Genomic DNA, 27237 nt, shown 5'->3' with positions numbered 1-27237 from the left:
TGTGGACATAGACATGGGGACACTGGGACATATAGGGACACTGGGAGACATGGGGACACTAGGCACACTGAGACACTAGGAACACTGGGAGACATGGGGACACTGAAACATTTGGGGACACTAAGACACTAGGGACACACAGACATGGGGACACCGGGAGACTATGGGACACTGTCTGGGAGACAGACACTTGGGGACACTGGGAGACATGGGGACAGTTGTGGACATAGACAATGGGACACTGGGACATATAGGGACACTGGGACACATGGGGACACTAGGCACACTGAGAGACATGGGACACAGATACTGGGAGACTTGGGGACACTGAGACACTAGAGACACTGGATGGGGACACTGGGAGAAATGGGGACATAGTGTCTCCGTGTCCCAGTGTCTCCCAATGTCCCTATGTTTCACAGCATCCCCATGTGTCTCAGCATCCCCATGTGTCCCAGTGTCCCCTAGTGTCTCAGTGTCCCCATGTTTTCCAGTGTCCACAAGTGTCTCAGTGTTTCCAGGTCTCCCAGCGTCTGTGTCCCCATGTGTCCTAGTGTCTCAGTGTCCCCTAGTGTCTGTGTCCCCATATGTCCCCTAGTGTCTCAGTGTCCCCTAGTGTCTCAGTGTCCCCATGTGTCCCTGCTGCCTTTCTCCCCATCCCTCTCTTACCTGAGCTGTAGAGCTGCTGTATGGACTCTGTGCTGTATTGCTGCTCCCCCACGGATCAGTAAGTAGTAGAGAGAGGCAGGGATATGCTGTAACTTCCTATCCCTGCCTCTCTCCACACACAGTGACCCCTACTGGCCGGTGCTGGTATTGCAGAGTAATCTCCATTTATTCTGAGAAAAATAACAGGATTTGTATTGCCGGTAGTACTGCAATACTGGCACGGCCAGGCAGCCTCAAATATCAGTCAGGTGGCAAACCAGTAAAATACCAGTCAGATGGCAAAGCTAAGAGTAGTGTGTAAAAAAAAAAAAAAAATTTTTTTTTTTAAAAATGGGCCTATTCCATGGGCCTGGGCCTGGAGCTGCAGCTCCATCAGCCCCTATGTTAATCCGGCCCTGAATACAGGGCCTTTTTCTTATGCGAGATCTCTTCGGCAGGGATCTGCGCATGGGCTGCCCTAGAAGAGCATTGAACCATCATGCTCACTTTGAGGTGGTGTGCTTGTCATTGGTGATGGCAACCACCCCCGTCAGGCCCCACCCCGTTTTCACTGGGCTGCTGTGATAAAAAAATGCCCGGACCTAATTTTTTCCCCAGTCTGGGCCCTGTGTATGTATATTTAGTGTGTACATTTGTGTATTAAAAGCACATAATATACAAAGACATGGGAAGGTCTGGGATTGTATGCAAGTAACTTAAAATTGTTATAAGAAAGCAAATACTTAATTTAAAAAGAATAAATAAATATGAAAGATGCAGAGTGAATTGATGAAAGAAAGATGTTTTGATTCTCAACCTTTTAAGGAGAAGTACCAATGCAGGTCTAAAAAAATGTATAAGAAATGTATAAGTAATGTATAAGTAAAAAATGTATAAAATGTATAAGCCTCGAGAAAGTAATTTGTATTAATTAAAATTCCAAGTGAAACATGTAGACTCTGATATTTAAGTTAATCCTATATTGGAGAACAAGCCTGATTAATTATTTTTTAAATAAATATGGCATTATGTGAATATTGTCTTTGTAAGGAGGAGTGTATGAACTATTAAAGGAACACCATAGTCACCTAAGTTACTTTAGCTAAATAAAGCAGTTTTAGTGTATAGATCATTCCCCTGAAATGTCACTGTCATTTAGGAGTTAAATCACTTTGTTTCTGTTTATGCAGCCCTAGCCACACCTCCCCTGGCTATGATTGACAGAGCCTGCATGAAAAAAAAACTGGTTTCACTTTCAAACAGATGTAATTTACCTTAAATAATTGTACCTCAATCTCTAAATTGAACTTTAATCACATACAGGAGGCTCTTGCAGGGTCTAGCAAGCTATTAACATAGCAGGGGATAAGAAAATCTTAATTAAACAGAACTTGCAATAAAGAAAGCCTAAATAGGGCTCTCTTTACAGGAAGTGTTTATGGAAGGCTGTGCAAGTCACATGCAGGGAGGTGTGACTAGGGTTCATAAGCAAAGGGATTTAACTCCTAAATGGCAGAGGATTGAGCAGTGAGGCAGCAGGGGCATGTTCTATACACCAAAACTGCTTCATTAAGCTAAAGTTGTTCAGGTGACTATAGTGTCCCTTTAATGCAAAGTATAAAAGTCACAAAATGAAAATATGATACACACATAAAAGTTACACACAGAGGGAACTGGCACATACTCAATTACACAGAAAGGATACTGACACTTTTTCCCTCCTCTTTCTTTCATTCTTTCTTTCTTTCTTTCTTTCTTTCTATCTTCTTCTTCTACTCCTTCCTCCGACCTCTCTTGTCTTCCACATCCTCTTCCCCCATTTCCCTCTTCTGCTTACCAACAACCCTCTTCACCCCTACCACAATCACCCACAAAATCTGGTGAAACTTTCTCCGTACTACTAGGGGGAGGAGGGGAGCAACTAGCTCGGAGGGGGCTGTCATTCACCACACACTTAGCCAGTCACGGGAGGTGACACTAACGCCCATAGCCCGACTGAATGACCCAATCCACACACACGTGTGAATAACTCCCCCCCCCCCAACATCCCACAGGCTCTGAAACGCTAAATCAACTAGTTAACCACCACAATCAACAAGACAGAACGTGCCTAACCCAACCTTACACTGAAGTCATAAACGTCAAACGCGCCCCTGAGCAGGACCCCAACTGCACCATTACCTAAAACCAATACTAACTGACGTTGCATACTCTTTCTTTGGAACTCCCGCAGCAAGGAATGCAGGACGACGCAATGTAACACTAACAGAGGCACACTGGGCCGATATGTTTATCTTGTTTAGAGCTGTGATGTTTAAACCATTGTAAATGTTTCTATTTTATGTCAACAATGTTTGGAATGTTGGTACTATATTGTACACATTATTGACATTTGTAATATGGAGAAAAAAAAGAGGATCAATATGCATGCTTAAAATTGTACAAAAATAAGAAAATCCGCCTCACAAAGATTGTAAAAAAGAAAAAGGACACAGACACATAATTACACTCAGAGTACACTGACAAAAACATATTTACACACAGAAGACACTGACATACACAGTTACACAGAGAACACGGGGGGGGGGGCACATTTACATTCAAAAGAAAACTGACACACAGATTACACACAGAGGACACACTCACTGACAGACACTCTCTCACTGATTTGACACACATCGACAGACACACTTACTGACACACACATTCACTGACAGACACACACTCACTGACACACGCACACACATTCACTGACAGACACACACTCACTGACAGACACACACACTCAGTTACACGGAAAGGACACTGACACACACACTGACAGACATACTCTCACTGATTTAACACACTGACAGACACACACATCGAAACATATAATCACAATTATATCATTGGTGAAAAAATATCAACAGTAACTATGGCTTGGGTTTATGACTAAGTGGCTACTAAAAAGACTTGACATAACCCATCTTGAATACCCTGGGTTGTCTACTTTGGCAAATGTTATGTCACGATGGGGTTAATTTTCATTCCTGAGCTGTCATACGGTCTCAAAGGCAGCATAGGCCCAGCAAACCAATCTGGCAAATTCCAATGTGTATAAACTAGAATGGGCAACCCTCATTCTTGACCCTGTAACTTTCCCAAATCCCATAAAACCTGTACATGGGGGGCATCACGTTACCCGTGGGCCATCACAGCATACAAATATGTGTTTTATTGCAATAAAAGGCAACAGTACTGGCATTCACAATTAAAATGTCAGAACAAAGAAAATATAATTTCTTAATTTAACATTTCCTAATTTATTTGAGGGAAGGAGGCAGTGTTTTCCTGTCACTATAGTTTCCCTTTAATAAGAATGAGATAAATTTAATATGAATTAGGTCAATTATGGTTGAACAGACATATTGCGCAAATTCCATGGTTTATCCAGAACTTGGACCATTGCCTCTCTCCTTATGGATTAATGAATAGAAGCCAATTCCAGCCTGGAACATAGCGGATTATGGATGTAATGTCACAGGTGACCAGCAGGTGGCAGCAGAGAGCGAGGATTTACGCTCTACTATCAGGAAGCTGCCGACCGCCCCTATGTCCATGTCTGCACCTACCATCCGGAAACGTCACTCCCATTCCAGAACATTCTGACGGGTCGCTATCCCCCTGCGCTCCGCCCACCTACGTGCTATTCAACCAATCACCAGCGATCAGTGAAAAGAGAAAAAAAAGTAAACCTCCACTTTTTGAATTAAACTGTTAGGGTCCCGCCCACTCCTCACAAGAGTGGACGGAAAAAAAACCTTGTCAGAGCCAGCGGACGCTGATTGGCTTACACTCCCTGGTGATTCGCCAAGCCAAAGCCTATGTGGGCGGAGCTCTGTGAGTCAGTGACAGGGAGGGGCGGGTTCCCGTGACGTCACTCTGCCTGGTAGGAGCCTACTCGCGCTCAGCGCTCTCCTTCAGTTGTTGCTGAACAAGGAAGCCGCGCGGCGTACGGTAAGAGCTGGGGGGGGGTTTGCGCATGCGCGGGACTGCTCTCCCACTAGGCTACTTATTTACTGCACAATAGCCCCTCATTAAGACGTTAGGGACTGGTAGCAACTTTATCCAGGTGTTCGCGTTTTATTTCTTTTATCCTGTGCGGTGTTCATTTGTCGTGGACTACATTTCCCGTGAGGCTCAGTGTGCCTTTTGGCTGGCTAAGCATCACGGGAGATGTAGTCTACGATAAGTTCTGCACTTTCTGGATGTAAAAACTGGCTTTGCTAGTTTGTCAGGACCCAGAGTCCATTGCTGTTAATGCTGGGGGCTGTTTTTTATAAAGCTCTGAGTGATTTAGGGTGTAGAGGTCTTACCCAAACAGTATCTGACCAGACTGGGGGATATTATTAATGACAGCTTTACTTCTATTCCCATCAATATCATATGTTTTCAACCCCCATCTCCCACCCATTGTAACCTCCATCACTCATCACTGAACATTGTTGTTTATTTTGTGTCTTAGTAATTGGTTTGTGTTGTTAATGAGGTCAGAGACTGCTGTCAATATTATTATTATTGCATGGTGATTAAGTGTAATTTGGCTGCTGAAATGGTAATAATAATAAATGGTGATGGGTTTGATAATAATAATAATAATAATAATGAGAATTAAAATGTTTGTGATCAGGCAGTGGGAGAATGCCAAATTAGGGGAAACATGGGAAGCTATACGTATTATATTTTTTATTATTATCAGCTTTTTATAGAGCAAATTTATTATTAGCTTTTTTTAGATAGTTTATTTTTTTTATTATTAGCTTTTATATATCTTCACCATTTCTGCACAGTTCTACAACAGGGTATAAGCAGCAAATGAAGAACAAACAAGTGTTTACTGGAATATACAGTGATGAGGACAACCAAGTGAGCTGACAATCTATAGGTGGTGTTAGAACTTGATGACCAAGATGATGGAGGGTTGTTGTGAAGGGTTGACATGGGAAATGGCTTTTTAGTGTTCAAATAGAACCTTCAGTAATGGTGTGATCATGTGTACATGTCAGTGTTGCCTGTAGAGCAGAGATTGCTATATCTGTGGCATAGTATATGCCTCTATTACCGTCTGGACCTGCTTGTTCCAGCTATGAAATTGTTTCACATTGACATTAAACTAAGGTCACTATACCAATCATTAGCCAAGCTGATGGTGTTCTGTCACATATAGCTGCAGTGTATAATATGTGAGCATGCATCTACGATGAAATGTGGTGGGCTTTGGGGAGGGGGGGGGGATTGTGGTTTTCATTTTGTGAATCTGTAATGTAAACGTGTCGAAATATATGTATTCATATCTGGACTTTAAACTGTCCTTAAATGGATATCGCGGCTGGCAGAATATATTGCCAGTCTCGTTTATTCCTGTGTGGCTTCCCATACTAAGCAATGTCCTCACCAGCGGGTTCATGGCTAGTAACGTGACTGCCACCTTCAGCTTCATTGATAGCAGAAGCAGGGATTTACCAAAAGCAGGATGTCTACGCAGAATCCGTTCTCCAATCTCGCCCCTTCTAGTGTTGCTAAGGTATATAGAGGCAGGATATCCACTCTAAAATTCTAGGGGATTCTAAAAATCTACCAGATCATAATCATACTGTTATTTATTTAGTTTAGTCGTTTTTTCCTTGCACATTCCTTGCGCTATCAAAGATGGATCAACGGAATTGAGACAAAGACACCGGGAATATAGCAGAGTGGAAAGGATTGCTCTATGTATGATGTAATGCTATGGGTATGGGTGGGGGATTTAACCCTTCATAGCTGTGCGATGGCTCACAAGCTGGCATATAGACGGATTAGACAGCAGCAATTTCATTCCTCTTTGATCCAAACCTGTCAGGCGATCGATACACAAATGGGTTTCATGCTAAGGGTTTTCCAGTTTTTCGTGTGCTGTTCACGGTGATTAGCAGATATTGCAAGGGGTAGTTGGGACAGCTTGTCTTAGAGAAATTTTTCCAAACAGCCTGCTTTCCAGTTGGTTGTATGTGCTGGTAGATCTTTATTAATATCCTTGTCATCCAGATTGGTGGTGGCATGTGGAAGGCACTATGGCCAACACAACCTGGCACTGATTACCCTTCTGATTGCTTTTAGTTTTGCTGGCATGAATCTCAATGACTTTAGAAAATTACTACGTTTGCGCGACTTATGGCTGATGCCACCTGGCAATGTATTTGACCTTTTTAGGGCACTTCATCCTGAGAGTGAATTCTCTGCATAGCAGTTACGGTTTCTTACGCAAACATTTCTTGTAGCTCTTTGAGTTTCATTTACGAGAAACATACCTGTTTAGTGATAGCGTTGGGGACAACACACTGCTTAAGGTGTTCTTTCCAATTATCGTCGGAATGTTGTCGAGGACCACGTTGATTCTTTGCTCAGGCATCTGAAGGGTTAATTAACACAACAGACTTTATCTTTTCTGTCTCTCCGCTTACTGGATGCTCTTGTCTCCGCGTTTGTGAATCATCCAGTCAACATATTGTAGCATTTTAATTTGCTTGGTACCCTGCTCGGTTTTTAGTCCCAGACAGGTTGTAGTAGGCAGACTGGCACATCTGAGAGTTACTCATGCCTCATTACACATGCCAGGAAAATGACATCCATTTAACGTGTATGGTTGGGTCCACATGTCTGTTCTTCCTGTGCTTCCTTTTTGGGATATCTCCAGAGCTTGTGATCGCGGTCCGAATGCCTGCCGGCTGCTTACACCAATTGTTCACCAGTTTGAATGGCAGCATTTTACAATGCCACCAGATACAAACCCACAAATAAATAAAAATACACCACCACTGAACAAATGAATCCTCACAATTTGCAATTTAAATGAAATGACGCTTATAATTAAGGCAGCATTGTTCTTTTACTCTGTTCTAATTAAAGGTTATGCGGTTGGATTCGTCACATGTCTATGGAATCCTGAAGTGCCAGAGAAGATAATGTGTTTTTTTTTTTGGCCCTTGAACTGTGTTGATAGGACTTTCGAGGTTATCAGCAATAGCTAGTGGAACTGCAGAAGATAATGAATTAACCTCTCACTTGCCAGAGCTGTATAAGGCACATAGGTTTATAGAACCAGTGCCCATTAACTGCTTCACTTCCTGGCATACCCAATATATTTATGCCTTCGAAGTACCATGAAAATGGCAAAGAGTTTAAAGTTCATCCCTAAGTGGAGATATATCATTTGCTACATTTCCCTCTGTGAATTGTGGAATGGAACACCTCCCAGACGAACAGCTGATTCATGCCTCTAATAATATCTGTTCTTGGAGAGATGAGAGCTCCTACACCAAGCTATTGTCTGCCGTCAAACTCTGTGGATATGATATAAGCGCTGAGGATTCCATCCATGAGAAATGGCCCCCTTTCACCCCATCCCCCCCCTCCCCCCCATCTCATCCACTGGAAGGGGGGATTAAAGCATGATGATGTTATAAATAGCGGCTGGAATATTACTGATACATACAGCACAGATTGGGCCAATTGCAAGTCAAGGAGGAGGCTACACAGCTGGCTGACAAATGCTGTAGAAATTCGTGGAATTAAGACAGTTCTCTGGGAAGGGAGGGACATGTGCTCTACTTTTTTCACAGCTGATATGTTTAACCTGTTCTCTGCCAGAGCAGCTGACATTTAGCCCTTTACATACCAGAGTCCTGACTTGTGTGTTTGACTCCTAAATGTCAGAGAAATATTTGAACCTTTATCTCAGATCTACTAGATTAACCCATTAGTTAATATGCATCTGGTCGGTTAGTTTAGAATGTCAAGTTCTATATATAATATGTATATTGTCGGAGACCAAAATCGATGACCACTGGAAAGTAGGAGAAACCCCTTTAGAAGGCTAGTAACTTGTGTGCTGAAAGAGAAGACGTGGTAGGCCTGAATAAAAAGAGGGCCCTACCTTATGAAAAGTTAAAGAAACACTACAGCGTTGGGAATGCAAACCATGTATTCTTAACGTTAGAGTGTTCTAGTAACTAGTCTCATAACTGCCCTTCACCACCATGAAATTTAAAAAAATGTTTTAAAAATTCAATTTTACTAATTTCCACCAGCATGCCTGCCATTTTGCAGCTCGAGTCCCAGGTGGATGATAGGAAAGCAAGATATAGAACCAAAGTCCATTATTGGGAGCGAGATTACTTTTTCCATAAGAAGTGACTCTCTAACACATCTAATTATCCACACACTCTGATACACATGTACAGTAGAGCTAGCTGCCCACACAAATGTGTCAATCGCAAACCTGATTAGCAGCACACTCATACTTGGAGATACCTTGCCAGTCACACAAACATACATAGATAACTAGCCAACTCCACACTCACTTACTCACTCCCACATACATTATATTTTTTTCCTCTCACTCCTCCTGCAGTACATCAGTTGGTAGTAACGAGGTAGGTGTTAATCTTCATGTTCGGTGTGTTTCCTGGTTCAGAATACTGGGGATCATGTGAATGTTACCCTCGGTGCGCTAACCCTTAAAGAAAAATACACTCAAGGGAGCAAACATTGCAATCTGCAACTCACGTTGTGAGTGGGTGATCCCACTCCAAGCACACCTCTGGGATGGCTCTTGTCACTTAACTTTTATCAAGTGCTGAATGCGAGGTGCTGTCCACACATATATAATACTGTCACTGCCTTAGAACTGGGAAAGCCAGGTTAGAATACCAGTCAGACCACCTCACAGTAAGTGTCCCTGGGAAAGACATCTAACGATATTCATGTAACTACCTCAATAATATGAGAGTAACATGAACCAAGAGAGTCATGCTGGCTTGGACATGGCATTAACAAGGTTGGTGTCAGATGTTAAGTGGGAACTGGAACAAACCATTCTTGGACATATAATATATATGTAGAAATTGTTAAAATAAGGGGAATTTCAAGAATTCTGACTTACACCAGCATACCTCTGGCATTGTATAATAATTGGTTAAACCTAGATCATTGATACAGTATTAAGGTTCCAAACCCTATATGAAATGTAACGTGTGTGTATAATATAACAAATTTTGCATAGTGCATCCTCCCATGTCAGTGGTTCTCTGTAATCTCATGGTATTTTACTTGAAAGAAGGTCTCCATTTAAAGGTACACTATAGTCACCTGAACAACTTTACCTTAATGAAGCAGTTTTGGTGTGTAGGACATGCCACTGCAGCCTCACTGCTCAATCCTCTGCCATTTAGGAGTTAAATCCCTTTGTTTATGAACCCTAGTCACACCTCCCTGCATGTGACTTGCACAGCCTTCCATAAACACTTCCTGTAAAGAGAGCCCTATTTAGGCTTTCTTTATTGCAAGTTCTGTTTAATTACTATTTTCTTATCCCCTGCTATGTTAATAGCTTGCTAGACCCTGCAAGAGCCTCCTGTATGTGATTAAAGTTCAATTTAGAGATTGAGATACAATTATTTAAGGTTAATTACATCTGTTTGAAAGTGAAACCAGTTTTTTTTTCATGCAGGCTCTGTCAATCATAGCCAGGGGAGGTGTGGCTAGGGCTGCATAAACAGAAACAAAGTGATTTAACTCCTAAATGACAGTGAATTGAGCAGTGAAATTGCAGGGGAATGATCTATACACTAAAACTGCTTTATTTAGCTAAAGTAATTTAGGTGACTATAGTGTTCCTTTAACATGTCTCTGTACCCCTCAAGGTTAACCCCCTCGAATGCTAGTGGGTCGCGCAGCACAAATCAATGAATGATGCTCCCAGCACTTAATATGTTAACGGTTTCCCTGTGCTACAGTGCTCAGAACTGTCATTTTTGGTCCTACCCACACGTTGTTTCATTCACCCCAGGAGGCTTTATTTAATGTAGACAGACTGTTAAAGTAAGCCTTAGAATGTACACGATGGGCTCTTAGTTTCCGAGAAATCCACAAGCTCTCACATCTTCTATACTGCTACGCCACCCACTCACTGGAGTTCCTAGGACAAAATGTTTTCAGTGCAAGGCTGTCAAACGTGAGGCAATGGAGCGTCTCTGAACACAAGGACCTGCCTCTCTCCGTATTAACCTCTCTGCCATAAGTATAAAGCATTTCTGGTCTCCCACTAGCTGGCTTTTTAACCTTTTCTGACTTCTGTCACGGAATAGGTAAAACTATAGATCTTGCCAATGCTGCACTGATCAGACTAAATATGGAGTCTGACACATTTCTGCCTTGGAGTAGGAAGACTTTCTCTGCAAGTTAATTTCGGAAAGGTGTTTGTAATGTCTCCAGAGACAAAAAAAATCTTATAACCATAAACAATATGCCTTGCGTCTGCGATATAGCTTATTGGATGATGTAGCATTGCAGATAAAATGGCAATCCATGCTGTGAATGACTGACCAATGCAGGATTTCTCCAGGTGGTAAAAAAGAATTTGTAATATACACTGAACAAAATTATAAACTCAACACTTTTTTTTGTTTTTGCCCCCATTTTTCATGAGCTAGACCCAAAAGTCTAAGACCTTTTCTATGTACTCAAAAGGCCTAGTTCTCTCAAATATTGTTCACAAATCTGTCTAAATCTGTGTTAGTGAGCGCTTCTCCTTTGCCGAGATAATCCATCCACCTCACAGGTGTGGCATATCAAGATGCTGATTAGACAGCATGATTATTGCACAGGTGTGCCTTAGGCTGGCTGGCCACGATTAAAGGCCACTCTCTAAAATGTGCAGTTTTATCACACAGCACAATGCCACAGATGTCGCAAGTTTTGGGGGGGCATGCAATTGGCATGCTGACTGCAGGAATGTCCACCAGAACTGTTGCCCATGAATTGAATGTTAATTTCTCTACCATAAGCCATCTCCAAAGGCGTTTCAGAGAATTTGGCAGTACATCCAACCGGCCTCACAACCGCAGACCACATGTAACCACACCAGCCCAGGACCTCCACACCCTGCATCTTCACCTCCAAGATCGTCTGAGACCAGCCACCCGGCCAGCTGCTGCAACAATCTGTTTGCATAACCAAATAATTTCTGCACAAACTGTCAGAAACCGTCTCAGAGAAGCTCATCTGCTTGCACGTTATCCTCATCGGGGTCTCGACCTGACTGCAGCTCGTCATCGTAACCAACTTGAGTCGGCAAATGCTCATTCTATGGCAACTGGCACTTTGGAGATGTTTTCTTCACGGATGAATCCCGGTTTTCACTGTACAGGGCAGATGGCAGACAGCGTGTATGGAGTCATGTGGGTGAGCGGTTTGCTGATGTCATCGTTGTGGATCTAGTGGCCCATGGTGGCGGTGGGGTTATGGTATGGGCAGGTGTGTGTTATGGACAACAAACACGGGTGCATTTTATTAAATGCACAGAGATACCATGACGAGATTCTGAGGCCCATTGTTGTGCTATTCATCCACGACCATCACCTCATGTTGCAGCATGATAATGCACGGCCCCATGTTTCAAGAATCTGTACACAATTCCTGGAAGCTAACAACATCCAAGTTCTTGCATGGCCAGCATACTCACTGGAGATGTCACCCTTGAGCATGGTTGGGATGATCTGGATCGGGGTATACAACAGAGTGTTCCAGATCCTGCCAATATCCAGCAACTTTGCACAGCCATTGAAGAGGAGTGGACCAACATTCCACAGGCCACAATCAACAACCTGATCAACTCTATGCAAAGTAGATTTGTTGCTCTGCGTGAGGCAAATGGTGGTCACACCAGATACTTACTCATAACTCCCAACATTTCAAACTGGGCACAGAGGGACACTTTAATTTTAAGGGTGTGGGTGTGGCCAAAGGCAGGGCTGTTATTTAGTAATTTTAGGTGACTTTGTTTGAGAGCTAATAGATATTTGTTTTGGATATCATCTTTGTCACTTTTCCCGTGTTTTCTCTTGACCGCTAATTAGAGCTAATCAAAATAACCAATCTGTATTTCCGATTTCTTAATTAAATTTCTATAGTTACTAAGCTGGATGTCTAATGATGTGACCACATTGTATTCTCAACTCAAGATGTAGTATGACATAATGAAGAGAATGTACCCCTGTGGGGTCATTCATTTTATTTATTTATTCATAAAATATTTTACCTGGAAGGATACATTGAGTTTCCTCTTGTTTTCAAGTATGTATTTTAGTGGAATAAAGGCAGAATATTCGTGTCACCCGTTATATTAGCAAAGGTTAAGAACTTCTAAGGTGAGCATTCACAGCATCCCAATGGCCTTCAGCTTAACATCTCTGTAATTGTTTGTTTCTTTGTTGTTGTTTGACTTTGGTGGAGGGGGACTGGTTGTATAATCTGTTATTTTAGTGTGCTAAGGTCCTAAATCTTTCTTTTACACCACACTCTGTAGGGTTGTTTTTTGTTTTGTTTTCCCCTTTGTAGATAAATTGGTTGACACGTAATGCAACATCACTAGAAGTCACTTGTAGCCTTGTTAGTAACAGGATTGTGTAATTAATAAACTCCTGTTTAAGGTAGGTTGACCTCTTTATAAAGCAGACCAAGCATCATCTTTTCCTGTTCACCTCTTAGCATTTGATGACCGTCTGACATGTCTATTCTCTATCTAAAAATTGTGCTGAATTTAGACTTGCGTGTTGGCTTGTACCCAAACCCCATAAACCCTGACCAGCTGAGCTTGTCGTTTCCATTTATTCTCTGTCTCTCTGTTATGCACCCTCTGCTGAGTCCTCTATGTGAAATAGAACTCTCCTGACGCCTCTCAATCTACAGATTTTCTCCCAATCCAGTTTTCCAGAACTACACCAGCCTCTGGCATGAGGGGGAGGGTGGAAACAATGGATTGTTAGTCTAAGTGAGGCCTAAATGTATTGTGTAACCTTGTAGCCATGTGTCAAAACGCATGTCACCATGTCAGTCAACAATCTGAATTCAGAGTAGGCTGAAGCTACGCTTAATCAAAGAAACATCTGACCACATGTTCTTGGGCAGATATAAACTGTTGTGCATTGTTTAATATTTTTGAAAAATAATAACCATCCCTTAAAAATATAAGAATTTTGTTCTACCTTTTTTGGGATTTTGTCATTGCTACATTCTTTGATATTGGTATTAGGTTTGGGGTATTTATTACATATAATTTTCAATGTTTTGGGTGGCTGACTTTTTAAAATCCTCATATACCTCCATTCTCTTCCCTTCATTCTAACCTTGTTGTGGCGACACTCCGTTTCTACATTCTAACTTTGCACTATTTCCGGATCTCCTTCCATTTTGTGATTGCGTCCATCTAGTCAAAAGTTTGGGAATCCTAGAAGAAGACACTGTAGTTTTGGTGCACTTAATGCAACTGATTGTACGCAAAACATGAAGTTACAACAATCATACCTGTATATTTAAATGCCTTTACAGGTAAAGTTTCAAACTGAATTTGAGATTTTCTTAATGCCAGGATTAATAGATTTCTATGGCATTATTCACGTCCCCAAATGGTGGTAACGTCATAAACAAGTAGTACTGCATGTTCTCTCTTACTCCTTGGCAAATCAAGGATGTCTGCAAACCTTTTACATGTGTGTATACGAACTTCATCAACAATCATCCAACCATCTTGATTTTGGTGTTTCATCCATTCCTGTTCATAAATGTTGCTAAAGGATCATTATAGTGGTCATGCCTCCATCGTGTTGTGGTTACCCCGTCTTCAATTCTTATGAAAAAAAATAAATTTGCAGTGGACTCACGAAGTCTGCTTGTTTTGTTTTCGCTTACCTTCCACCAGATGTCTGGCTAACATCTAGAAAGAAGCTTGCGATTCTGCCGCTTCCCTGGGACCTTCCAGCCCAAGTCACCAAGCCTGGAGGCCACAAGTCATGTTTAAGTGTGAATCCAGGCAAAGAGTGGGCAACGAATTCTTTATCAAATCTATTAGTGACGGTGCGGCAGAAAAGCGTAGAACCACGTTTTTCAGAGTGGGTATCACCTTAGGGATCCTCTCTGCTCATTTTGGGGGTAGGTATATTTCTAGTTGTTGGTTGGTTTTATTTTTGTGTTTTTTTTTTTTCAAGGTATGCATGCTCTTTGGTAGTAAATACCTCTTTGTAGTCTTATGACTTTATCCACTCAATTCATGTAGTCTCCTGAATTTCAGCTGAATGTTGAAAAATGCAAAGAAGCAGTATTTTTGAGTTTAGCACATAAAAGTATTTAATATATATCTGTAAAATGTGGGAAGCGCTTTTACAGCAGACTGGAGCATATACAGTTGATGAATATGTTATAGAATTCCTGTTAAGCCAAATGTCCATTGGACTTCCTTTTACATGTTAAATCTGGTAGGTCTTACCCAATAATTTCATTGCCAGTGATGGCTAATTATCAATGCTCTTTATCAAACAGAGCCTTTCCCCCAACTATACCTTTCAAGTTAAGCCTTCAGAGTTCCACATAGTTAGTTGTCCATTGAGCTCATCAGTCGCACAGTGAGTAACCAAAGTTTGACATGTAACAAGACAGTAATAACATCATTTAGGTCAAACTTATGATTCACCCATTCAAAGGTTGCAATAAAATAGTAGTTAAAAATATATTGTACAGATCTAGAGCTCTGACTTGTAGAGGGCACTATATGCTTGGGGATCTATGATATTTTTATTTGATGCATTAACTGTCCTTGAAACTATTTAATCACTTTTTGAGTGATTCACACTGGCTTTGAGTCCATGATCATCATGAATTTCTAAAAATAATATGATCGAAACCTATACCTCCTAAAAAGGGAATCTCCTGGGCCACAGCAGAATTTATACCTCACATGTTCTAGATAAATGGTTGGGTCATCATAAATCCTAGTCAAATCAACATGCCCTTGTATTAGTCTCATGCAACTGAGAATACCTCACCTTCAAGAGTCCAGGGCCTCTTCATAAAACACGTCCGTTTAATATAGCTATAGTTCTTGCTCATTGTACTGATGTAATTTCCTTTAAACTTAAATTGTAAGTGTTGGATGAAAATCTGCAACTACAGGGTAGTGATAGCATTCTGTGTAAAAGCTTGCATTCATGAAAATATATATATATATATATATATATATATATATATATATATATATATATTTTTTTTTAAATCAATTAAAAAACAAAGATAACATATCAGGAGCCATGTTGTATGTGAACTCTAACACATGTGCAAGAGTAGAAAAAGATGGACCACCGAAGACACTGCTGGATTCTCCTTAGATCTGTTTGTGCGTTAATGACATCAAAAGGGGAACGGCAGAACAGGGCCATTTTTGTGAAATTTGACTGCAGGGACAAAGTAGTCCCTGTAGATCAGGGGTGCCCAAAAGGTAGATAACCAGATGTTGTAGAACTGCAACTACCATGATGCTTTGCATGCTTTTAGAATGACAAAGGATCATGGAAGCTGTCGTTTTAAAACATCTGGGGATCTTCCTATTGGGCACCCCTGCTGTAGATCTTCTGATATCACAGTTTGATCCTTTAAAGACCTAATGGCAGCACAGGTTCGACATATTTAGCTTTGGCTGCTGAATGCAGCCCTTCAGTCATAATTTTACTGGGTCGTTCAGATTGCTGTGTCATCATAGACCGTCATTGGTCTTTAAAAGAACACTCCCACCCCTGTTACCACTTCATTTTAATTATGTTGTTATAGGGGAGGAGAGTCTAGGTGCCTCTTTACCTTAAATACGTCTTGTTACGGTCAACGGACAGTCCATAATAGGCATCAGCTGACGTTCTAAGCCTATCACCAGCCACCTGGCAAACCTTCCTGATAACTCCAGCAGTCTGTGAGTAGAGAGGAGGCCGAGCTGACACAGAGTGACCAACTTTGGATTTAAACCATTGGAATACTGTTTAACCGCTGAAAGTAAAGACGGCACCAAGACACTCCTGCCCTATCACTTTATAGAGATTAAGTTGTTCTCGGGGATTCCCTTTTAAAAGTTTAAAAGGGATCTAACACTGTGATAAGTCTGGTTGTGTGTTTTTTTTGTCTTGTGGGGAAGAGTTGTTGTTTGTTGTTTTGTTTCTATTTCTCTTTGTACTTATGGTAAATAATATTTAAAACTTGATTTGTTGTGTTTCCGTATTTAACAGATTTTTTTCATTTTACTTACTGGTATATTATTACTATATTATTCTACTTCTATACCTATTTACTTATTGGTATAGTACGGAGATTCTCACCCTTTGGTAAAGTAACCAAAGTAACTTTTGGGAGGGTGGGAGAGGGGATGATAAATCGTTCAGTGGAGTATTGACTTGGTAGTTTGTTATTCTTCTGGGTTGAAGACATCTCAGAAATGCATAATTTTGTCAGTAACTGCATAGTGCCACATTGCTGTGACGTAAAGAATGGATTCTTTGACTTCTAATAATTATTACAAAGACTAGTTTCATAATGATCTCTGTACTCTCTCCAGGGGCAAAGACTCCCGAACCGAAACCTCACAATTTGGAGATGGGGAAGGACTACTACAAGATACTGGGTATCCCCAATGGAGCCAATGAAGAGGAGATCAAAAAGGCCTATCGTAAAATGGCACTCAAATACCACCCAGACAAAAACAAGGATGCTAATGCTGAGGACAAGTTCAAGGAGATAGCGGAGGCCTATGATGTTCTCAGTGACCCCAAGAAGAGGGCTGTGTACGATCAGTATGGTGAAGAAGGTGAGTCTGTAGTTTGTAAATGTATCAGTTCGCAACCATTGGTGCAGCTTTAAGCCCATCCACACAGTGACAGACACTGCAGGAGGAGGCTATACTTCCTATTCTGCTTTTCCAAACTTTAGTACAAGATGCACACGTTATACAAGTCCACATTTCCCAATAGGCATTTCCACTGCTTATTGTGAAGGAGCTTGAACTGCAATCATTGTGATAACTGCTGTGCTTAGACGGCAGTTCTATGCTTCCAACATATCACATAAAAATGGGTTGGGCAAGGTTGAAGGGGTATCCTTAATGAACCTGTAGATTGTCTGAGTCACTTCCTGGTTTTGGCACAGCTCACTGCATAAGCTTCGGAACACCAGTGCAGGAGCATCTAAGAGCTGTATCATCTTTATTAATCATACTGCTTTGTTTTTGTTTTTCCTTCAGTTCCAATAGTTGCATAAAACTATTGGCTGAACGTGAGAAAGTAGCAAAACAGACTTTACATCAATTAATGATACTGTATGTACCATAACAATTTCATGTCATTGATGTAATCATAGTTCCTGGAGTCACCTGGCACCATCCCACTGTTCACCGAACAATTTAAAATATTTTTTTAAAAAAATGTCTGGGAACACATATATCCAAATTGCAGGCTTTATCAGCGAGAAACAGGTAATGTTTTGGCACAAACAGGAGCCTTTCTCAAGTGGTTTGAGAAATGCTCTTGTTTGTGCTGAAGCGTTGCCTGTTTCTCTCCAATAACCACTACAAATGTAATCTGTGTGTTCTCAGACATTCTTTATTTTGCTTATTAGGGTCTTGTAGTGTTTGTTTAATTTTTTTTATTAGTGAGTGCCAGTTATAAATATTGCACGCACCAAACAGTTTACCATTGATATAGGGTCCCCCGGTACCATGGATACATCTACTGCTCCTACTAGCTAATGCAGAATTGCACTTCACATTATGCACATTAATTTATACCAGTTCTGGGTGACAATGATGGGTTGAAATCCCTAGGCAGACACAGCCTACCACTGCTGTGCAATGCTGCTCGTCAGGATGCAAAAAAACGTAAACGCTTTTTTTGGTGGTGGGGACTTAATATAATTTTTATGGTACACATGAGTTTTACATCAATCTTTATTGTCACAGATATTTCCCAGTTCACTCATAAACATTATAAAATATGCATTCAATATGCAAACAGTTCTTTTCTTTCAGTTAATGTTTTATATGTGCACACTAAGATGCAATAACGTTTATATTGCCTTCTCAAGTGCATTTTTATAATTTAATAGACAGACTAGAGAGAAAGGGGGGCAATCTTAGAAGGATTTGGATCAGAATATAGTTACTAATAAAAATGTACTGGATCCATCTAGTCTGCCTGCATTTGCAGTCATCTTTCCAGGTCCAAAAGTAAATTATATGAAGCTATTAATATCCTCCCAGGCTCTTCTAAACTGGATCTCCAAGGACTTATTTGTACAAAACGACTGTGCTGTTTATTCTAAAAGGGAAACTGAGCCAGGACTCTTTCCCAGTGCATACCTGTCAGGGCCAAGGGGAGAGCGAGACATGTTATGTGCTCTTCATCTGCGATGAATAAGCCTTGGGGGAGAGATAAAAATTAGATTTTAAAGTAAGATGTGCCTGAATTCTGTTTTTTAAAGGGATAAACCATGATGATTATTTATTTAAAGATCTGTCCTTTATAACTATGCAAACACAAGAAATGCAAAAATAATTTTTAAAAATACTCAAATAGGTAGTTAGCATGTTTATCCAATAAATGCAGAGCAGGGATATCTGGAAGTTGTAGGTCAATTATCAGATTTTTCCAAGAACTCACAGAAACCTTAGCGGTGCTTCCTAATGACATGAATAACTTTGTAATTGGAGAAACCGTGCGGGGACAGAAAGGACGGGCGTATGGTGCTGTGACATTGCATACCAGCAAGATGAAAGTATTTTAGAATGTGGAAGTGGGGGGAGAGAGAAGGTAGGGTCATGACAAAAAAAATATATAAACCGTGGCTGAGACCAGGAAGTGGCTGAGAATTTTCAGCCAATCCTGGCACTTCCATTGTTCTCCTTGGCAGTAAGAAACACATCTCTAGACAGCTGTGACAGTCTGTAGAAGAAGGTGAGAGCGGCATGTTTTTATAGCTGCATTGATGTTTGTGATGGGTGTAGCTATAACATGGGAGCCTGTTGTACCATAGGCATTGCATTGTACATAAATAAATAGTACTTGGAGTGACTCTTGATTAAATGTTTTGTTCCAAATGCTTAACATTAGAGAGACTGACACTCATCACCAAAATCCTGCACATTAAAAGGTTAGTTGATTTGAAGTGGTCATGGTGGAGTCTGTATGTGCAGCATTTCGCTTTGAAATTCTGCACATACAGAGTTTAACCTCTTTGCTCCTGGAGGTGTAATTCCAACTCCAGCAGCATCATTGGGGGTTCGGCCAGCCTGAAACAAGAGTTATAGCCTGGCTAACGTTAGTTCTGTGCAAATCTTGATGCACAGACACTCATTCGTTAGCTGAAGCGATCACTTGACTCTCTCCTCCAATGAATGAGCGTCAGGATCAAAATCCCACTTCTGTAGCCCTGCAGAAGCCAGATGTCGTAAACATGCCTACAGAACAGACCTGTTGCCCAGCACGACCAGGTAAGGGGGCAAACCATTGTAAAACCGGTTGCCCCATTACTGAGCTCCAGAGTATTGCTACCATTATAACCACTACAGTGGGCTGTAGAGGTTAGGATGGTTGGAGTAACCCTTTAATATCATGGTTTTTGGTTAAAAGAGCCTGTCCATGCACCATCCCCTCTGTAAACACTTATTTTTCTATGAAGCATTAGATCTCCTGAGATCATCATTACTGGTCTCAGCGAGGCACAGAGGTGACTGCAGCAAGACTCTCATGGCAAGGGATGAAAGGTCAATTAAACTCCTTTGTGTTCACTTTTAAATGGGGATCTAAAATCGAATTGTAGAAACTTTGTTAGAAATACATATTTTTTTCTTGAATGTAAATGCCCTTTCAGCAGCACCTAACCTCACAATGATTTCTTACGTAGTAATGGATTGAAATATTACCTAAACAAATCCGTTCATCCGTTTTCCTATTTTCTATTATGGCAAAGCAGTGTTATTTCATTTTTGTTTTTCTTTCTTTTTTGCCCTGCAGGTCTTAAGACAGGGGGTGGATCATCAGGTAATACTGGAAGCTCTTTCCACTACACTTTCCATGGGGACCCACATGCCACATTTGCTTCTTTCTTTGGTGGATCCAACCCATTCGACATCTTCTTTGGCTCAAACCGCACTCGAATGTCCAATGGCTTTGATCATGAAGACATGGACATTGATGATGACGAGGATGATCCCTTTGGAGGTTTCGGTCGTTTCGGTTTCAATGGTGTGAATGGCTTCCATCGGCGGCATCCAGAACAGCTACACTCCCGCCGCAAAGTACAAGATCCACCAGTGGTGCACGAGCTGAAAGTATCTCTAGAGGAAATTTACCATGGCTGTACAAAGAGAATGAAGATCACGCGGCGGCGACTCAACCCAGATGGACGCTCACTAAGAACAGAAGACAAGATTCTGAATGTAGTCATTAAAAAGGGCTGGAAGGAAGGGACCAAGATCACCTTCCCTAAGGAAGGCGATGCTACATCAGAGAATATCCCCGCAGACATAGTGTTTCTACTGAAAGATAAACCACATGCTCACTTCAAGAGGGATGGATCTAATGTGGTCTACACAGCTAAGATCACCCTGAAAGAGGTAAACATTCTCACACACACACACACACACACACACACACACACACACAGATTTTTAATTAATTGTATATTCTATTTTGTGTGGTTTATTTATTTAGTCACAGTTTACAAGAGTAGAACAGAAACACAAGTATAAAATGCTCATTAGTGGGTTACTCCAACCCTTTTTTTTAAAGTGCAGTTTTCTATTTAAAATGCCTCCATGGGCACTATTCATTTGTTCATGCATTTTTACTGCTTGCTAACAAACTAGTTTGTTACATGTATTTAGACTAGGCCCCCTCTAATACTGCCATGTCTGCATTTTACCACAAACACTTTATAATGTTGTTATTATTGCTGTGGGTTCTAAATAGAAATCTAGAATAGTCAGTGCAGCTACAGTTCCTGGTAATCCCACACATGCACTGCTTTTTCCTCCTCCAAGTGACCTTTCCCCATTTCCACCTGGTAGATGGAGAGATTTCCATCGAAGCTATTTAAAGCAATATGTATTTTTACCCAGAGCCGGAGAGGGGAGAGCGAGGAAGCAGGCGCATCTGTGCTGCTAACTCTTTGTGAGATGGATTACCTACAAACCTCTCTTTTTTGACAGAGATTTGACATTCAGAATTACTGGAATAACAGCGGATTCAGTGTTCCGCAATGTGAATGAAAAACATAAAATTGAACTGTGATTTGAAGAGCACTTATTTCTGCACACATTAACAAGTCAAATTGATCATTATATCCAGTAAAACAGCACACATAGAAACAATGAATTAGCCCAATATTCTTGTTTTTCGATATTCTGATCATTGTGCTCCAGGTAGAAAAATGGTATCAGCAATATTCATATGTATCTCACACACAAATGCCAAAGCCCTGCACCTCCCCAAACAGCCGATTTTAACAATACTCTACTGGACCTTATCAGATCCCTAAATCCTCAGCTCTACAGGAGCATGGTGACAGGTTTTGCATATGCCTAGACTACAGATCTCCCACTTCATAAAACTGGCAGATCTTGGCAACTCTTTTAACCTCCTTGGATATGTGCATTTCCTTATGTACATGCTCCCCATTACCAGTGCTAGATGGGTTTTTGTCCTTTTACGGTTTTGTTTTTTTGGGTTTTTACACTTTAAAGGAACACTACAATATTAGGAACACCCTGTAAGTGTTTTACTTACCTTTTATTCCGCTCTCTTAGTGGCAGGCCCCACCTCCTAGACTAGATAATCTCAGCCAATCCAATGCTTTCCCATAGGGAAGCATTGTGAGTTTAGTGTGCATGCGCGACAGAACTCCACATTGTACCAATCAGATGGTCTGTTATTTTTTGTGGAAGTGCCTCTAGTGGCTGACAAAGTGACAATGTAAACATTGCCCTATGTTTTGTTTTACATTGCAGGGTTAAAACGGGGACATGGCATCCAGACCACTTCATTGAGATTAAGTGATCTGGACTCATATAGTGTCCCTTTAAAGGGCACCAGTCATGCTCCAAAAAAAACTAAGAATCTAATACTAATATTTATTTTCTAATATTTTATCTATACAGCGTTCTAGCGGTTTTGCTAGCAAATGTATAGGCTAGGAGGAAAAAAGTGCATGTACTGTGGTTGCTATGGAAACCGCTTCTAGCACTAGCTAGGGAGTATAGAAACCGAGTGACATCACTCAATTCCGACGCCAACACGCTGATGAGAAAGCCAGCGTGCCACCATTACTGATGAGATTTGCTTTGGTTGGGAATAGACTCATCCCCCTAGTAGAGCTCAGATAGTAGAGCTCACATAGGTTTAGTGTTTTTGGTGAACTCTTGTGATGTTGTGTCATTGGGTTACAGATATTGATACCCTAAGGGTTGTATAGAGAGGCTCAGGGCACATACTATTAAGGGCTGTGGTAGTCTTACAGGGTAGTAAGGTATTCTGGAAGGATTCCATAGTGGGTTAAGTTTGTGATTACTGTCCTGCTGTCAGAATCCTATTCTTGAATCACTCATTTTTGCAATCTTGCCAGCATGGGGTTTTATGATCGGACCCCTTTTGAAGATGAAGGAGAAATAAATCTTTTTAAAAGGAAATGAGGTCTCGTGTCAAATCCATGTTTACTACTAATGTCACTCCACTGTAAATATAAAAAAAAAAAAAAAAAAAACCTCGATGTCTACCTAAAATATAAGCTGCTCGTGGTTATAAGTTTGTTGCAGTTTAGAGCAGATTGTCTTGCACATTTTGTAGTTTATTTGGTATTAAAATATATGAAGAAAAATGGTCTAGCATTACTGTATTACCTTGGCTTCTCTCTAGATCAGGGGCACCCAAAAGGTAGATCTGCAGATGTTTTAAAACGACAGCTTGCATGCAGTGCATCATGGAAGTTGTAGTTCTACCACATCTGGGGCTCTACCTTTTGGGCATCCCTGCTTTAGACTCTATCATCACACGTTAAAAATCACAGCCAGCTGTTATAAGGTTGTGAGAGTATACACAAGCCATCATGTGCATATTTATATTTTATACACACAGCCACATGTTTAAATCATATCAGGTCAGATTGTGACCTGATCTGATTTAAGGTCAACTGGGTAAGATGTACGTCTGGTGCTGCCAATACAAAGAATAGCAGCGTGGGGAAAATAAATAAAAAGTACTGAGCTGTCCATCCGTTAAAAATAAATGGCATTTTAAAACCGGGAACGATCAGTACATACATAGAAAAGTAAACTCACCAATTATCACACGGTTTGGCCAAATCCTGCTTTTGGCACATGTCTTCTCCATTTCAGACTGATTTCCGGCTCCTTCCAGGTCACATTCCAAATGTTTTTTTGTTTTTTTTCCTCCTTCCAGGCTTTGTGCGGCTGCACTGTGAACATTCCTACCATTGACGGCCGTGTAATTCCTCTGCCCTGTAGTGATGTCATCAAGCCGGGCACTGTAAAGCGGTTAAGGGGAGAGGGGCTGCCGTATCCCAAAGTCCCTACTCAGCGTGGTGACCTTATTGTGGAGTTCCAAGTACGATTCCCGGACAGAATACCCCAACCCACACGGGAACTCCTCAAACAGCACCTCCCTTGCTCTTAGTACCATCCATGAGCAGAAAGGGGCTGAAGGCCAAGCAATACATCACAGATCTGTGCCAAGACTTCTTCACCAACTTTGAGACTCTTTATTTGTACGGTTGTCAACTTGCAAAAACATGCAGTCTATGCACCCTTCCTCCTCTTTTAACTCCAGTAAACAAAAGCAGCTCCCACAGTTTGTGTTCTTTCAGCGCCTTATTTGCGTTACAGACTTCAGGGTGCATTTCAGGTGACTGCCACAATCATTAAGATATAGGAACACAGGATCCTGTACTGGTTTCCTCTATCTCAACTATAACCTCTGTTCTAGTCCCCTCTGGCAGTACAGGGGTCTAAGACTGGACATTCTGTTCTTTTTGTCCGATATTTAAAGGATTTAATCTGTTTTATTTATAAGATTTAGTCTGTTAATTTATAGCTTGTACTATGAACTTTTCAGGTGATACATTTATTAAAACCACACCCTTCCAGGCACTTTAACCCTCTGGGTGCCAGAGTGGGGGGATAATTTACCTGCGCACACCCATGGTGCTCAGAGGGATGAATGACAGTATTTTTAACTATAATTCAAAAAAACAGATGAACTTTCTTGTAAATTACTTTTAAAATGTTTTTTAAAAAAATAACACTATTTGTAAATATAAGTTTTAAAATAGTCAGCGATTTTAACATTTCTATGCACTAAACAGAAATAAATGAATGGGGAAAAAAAAAAATCTTGACTTATTTTGTATTTTCCTTTTCTGCAACTGGTTTAGATGAGGTGTGTGTGTGTGTGTGTGTTTGTGCTTTTGTGAACGTTTTAGGAGTCAAGCAGAATTTTTTATTTTTTTTCCTGATTTGGATAATTGCCTCAGTGTCTCTTTCCATTTGTGTCAACCACAGGAACTAGAATGTGTGAAAAAGTTGCAAGACCTAAGGGACAGGAGTAAACCGGAACCCAAAGTCAAGATTGGACTAAGTGGGTAATAATGGGCTTCACCAGATATATGCAAAATTGAAAAATCAGACAGAATTTTTCTTGCGATAAGGTAACCTCAAGTGAAAAAAAAAAGATAATTAGCAGCTTAATATACACAGTAAAAATAAAATTACTTCAACTTTATTTACATACACAGTGAAAAATCAAAAAGTGAGAAAACAAGTGAATGTGAAAAATAATAAAATGGAGAAACCTATGCAGTCTACCTGGCCTGTCCAATAGATCCAGGTACCCTGACAAACAAACAGAGATTATCAAAAATCATGGTAAACCCAAATTGGAATAGTATTAAGACACAACTGCTTGCAATTACAATGTTATTAAAAAATTAATATATATATATATATATATATATATATATTTCACCGCTAAAACGTAGCTATTTGAACAGTCTTAGCAGTGTGTAGGAAATTGGAATAGACTAAAAAACCCTGAGTCTACCCTTTATACAAATAATTTTAGGGTATCTATAGGAAGTTTTTGATAGAGGTATCTATTTTAGTGGAAATAGTCGGACTGTTGAGATAGGAAAAACAGCATTATGGAGTAATTATTAGAATATGATTAAAAGGATAAGGAGGGTAAAAGTCTGTAATAATACATTACCTCCAATTTATTAATCAAAAAACCCAATCAAAATGCCAAAGGTATAGAAAAGCCAGTCCCTCAAATGTAAATGAAATTCAAATAGGTGTCTGGGATTAGTGAAAGTAGTAGCCATTCTAGATTAATACTATGTCCGTAAAACACCTGAACCAGTATATAGGCATGCTATACAGAATCCCTATTAACATACATATCCATATATACCCATATAATTTGTATTCTCAGTTTATATTGAGCTGCTAATTCTTATGTGGGTAATTCTCTCTCTTCTTCTGAGAGCTTTTCCACATGGGGTTTCCTTCTCTCAAGAAAAATTCTGTCTTTTTAATTTCTCAATTTAGAAAGTTTGGACAATACAGACATTATAGTCTGAACGCTAGAGAAAGTCTATTTATTTATTTTAAATTCACTTTCATCCTAAATAACTGTAGCAGATGGTTGGCATGAGTTCCAAATGTCACCAAGGTCTCTCAGAAATTCTGCTTCTATACACATTTTCTCTGTCCAAGGTTTATCCAAGCTTCGGTTATATAAAGAAAAAAACCCTTTGAACTAAACTATTACCTACATTCTAGTATATTGCTCAAATAGCTTACTTCATAAAACAAAATCTAGCTGTGTCTACCATGAGCTGTACAGCATTCCCTAAAAGCTGGTAGTTGTACTACAGTTCCAAAAAACCAATGCCGTGCAATAGTTTGAGATGCAGACAAAGCTCCATTAGAAAGTTGTTGGGTACCATCAATGTGTAAAATCTTTTTCAGACACTTCTGGTTGGTGTTTTGCAGCAAATGCAAGACTTTTAAAGTAGCTCTATCATCTCACGGGATCCTTCATAGACCTTTTTGTCAACTTCAGACGAAGTAGTATCTACTCTTTGTTATATCTTTTGACTGCATTAGAGTTTCAACTATACTTTCTATCTTTACGAAAGACTCAATTTATAGTCTCTTGACTACTGGTTATGGGGTCATTGCCCTGGCGCTCCATTCCCCCCCCCCTCCAAGTCCGCAAACCAGTTTTAAAATGGTTTGTCTTCTTACTTGGCATCTGCCAGGCACCGCTTTTTACCTGCACTAACTCAGACATAGCATGCTAAGACTTAGCTTATTGGGTGAGAGCGCTCAGCTGACACTCTCGTGGTTAGGGGCTTCCGACTCTATCTGATTTAGTGGAAGCAGAAAGTGGCGTCCAGGTAAGCACTCAAACCGTTCTAAAACAGTTAGGAGACCAGGGCACTCCTTGCCTCCTATTGTACTGCCCTACGGAATTTGCTGGCGCTGTATAAATAATAAAATAATAATCATAACCACTACAGCACACTGTCGTGGTTATGGGGTTTTGAGTGATTCTTTACAGGCAAATGTCTTCATTGTTATGTAAAGTATCCTCCTCGTGTCCCATTCATTATTTTTATTTATTTTTTTAATTT

At 40.5% G+C, this 27237-nt stretch overlaps 1 protein-coding gene across 2 annotated transcripts; it reads left to right on the top strand.

Annotated features, from left to right (window-relative positions):
• The first annotated feature begins 4571 nt into the window (after window positions 1-4571).
• On the top strand, window positions 4572-24917 carry DNAJB5 (DnaJ heat shock protein family (Hsp40) member B5). 2 transcript variants are annotated; one of them, XM_063453788.1, is made up of 5 exons: window positions 4574-4647; window positions 14426-14655; window positions 17096-17344; window positions 20544-21145; window positions 23985-24917. In XM_063453788.1, the coding sequence occupies exons 2-5, from the start codon at window positions 14517-14519 to the stop codon at window positions 24216-24218; spliced, it is 1224 nt and encodes a 407-aa protein (XP_063309858.1). In that variant the 5' UTR covers window positions 4574-4647; window positions 14426-14516; the 3' UTR covers window positions 24219-24917. The 2 variants fall into 2 exon arrangements, with proteins under 2 accessions (XP_063309859.1, XP_063309858.1); XM_063453789.1 differs by lacking the exon at window positions 14426-14655 and having other exon boundaries at window positions 4572-4647.
• The last annotated feature ends 2320 nt before the right edge of the window (window positions 24918-27237 follow it).

The sequence above is a fragment of the Pelobates fuscus genome, chromosome 5, assembly GCF_036172605.1.
Source record: "Pelobates fuscus isolate aPelFus1 chromosome 5, aPelFus1.pri, whole genome shotgun sequence".
NCBI lineage: Eukaryota > Metazoa > Chordata > Amphibia > Anura > Pelobatidae > Pelobates > Pelobates fuscus.
The sequence above is the reverse complement of the archived record's forward strand: the minus strand, read 5'-3'. Positions and strand labels throughout refer to the sequence as shown.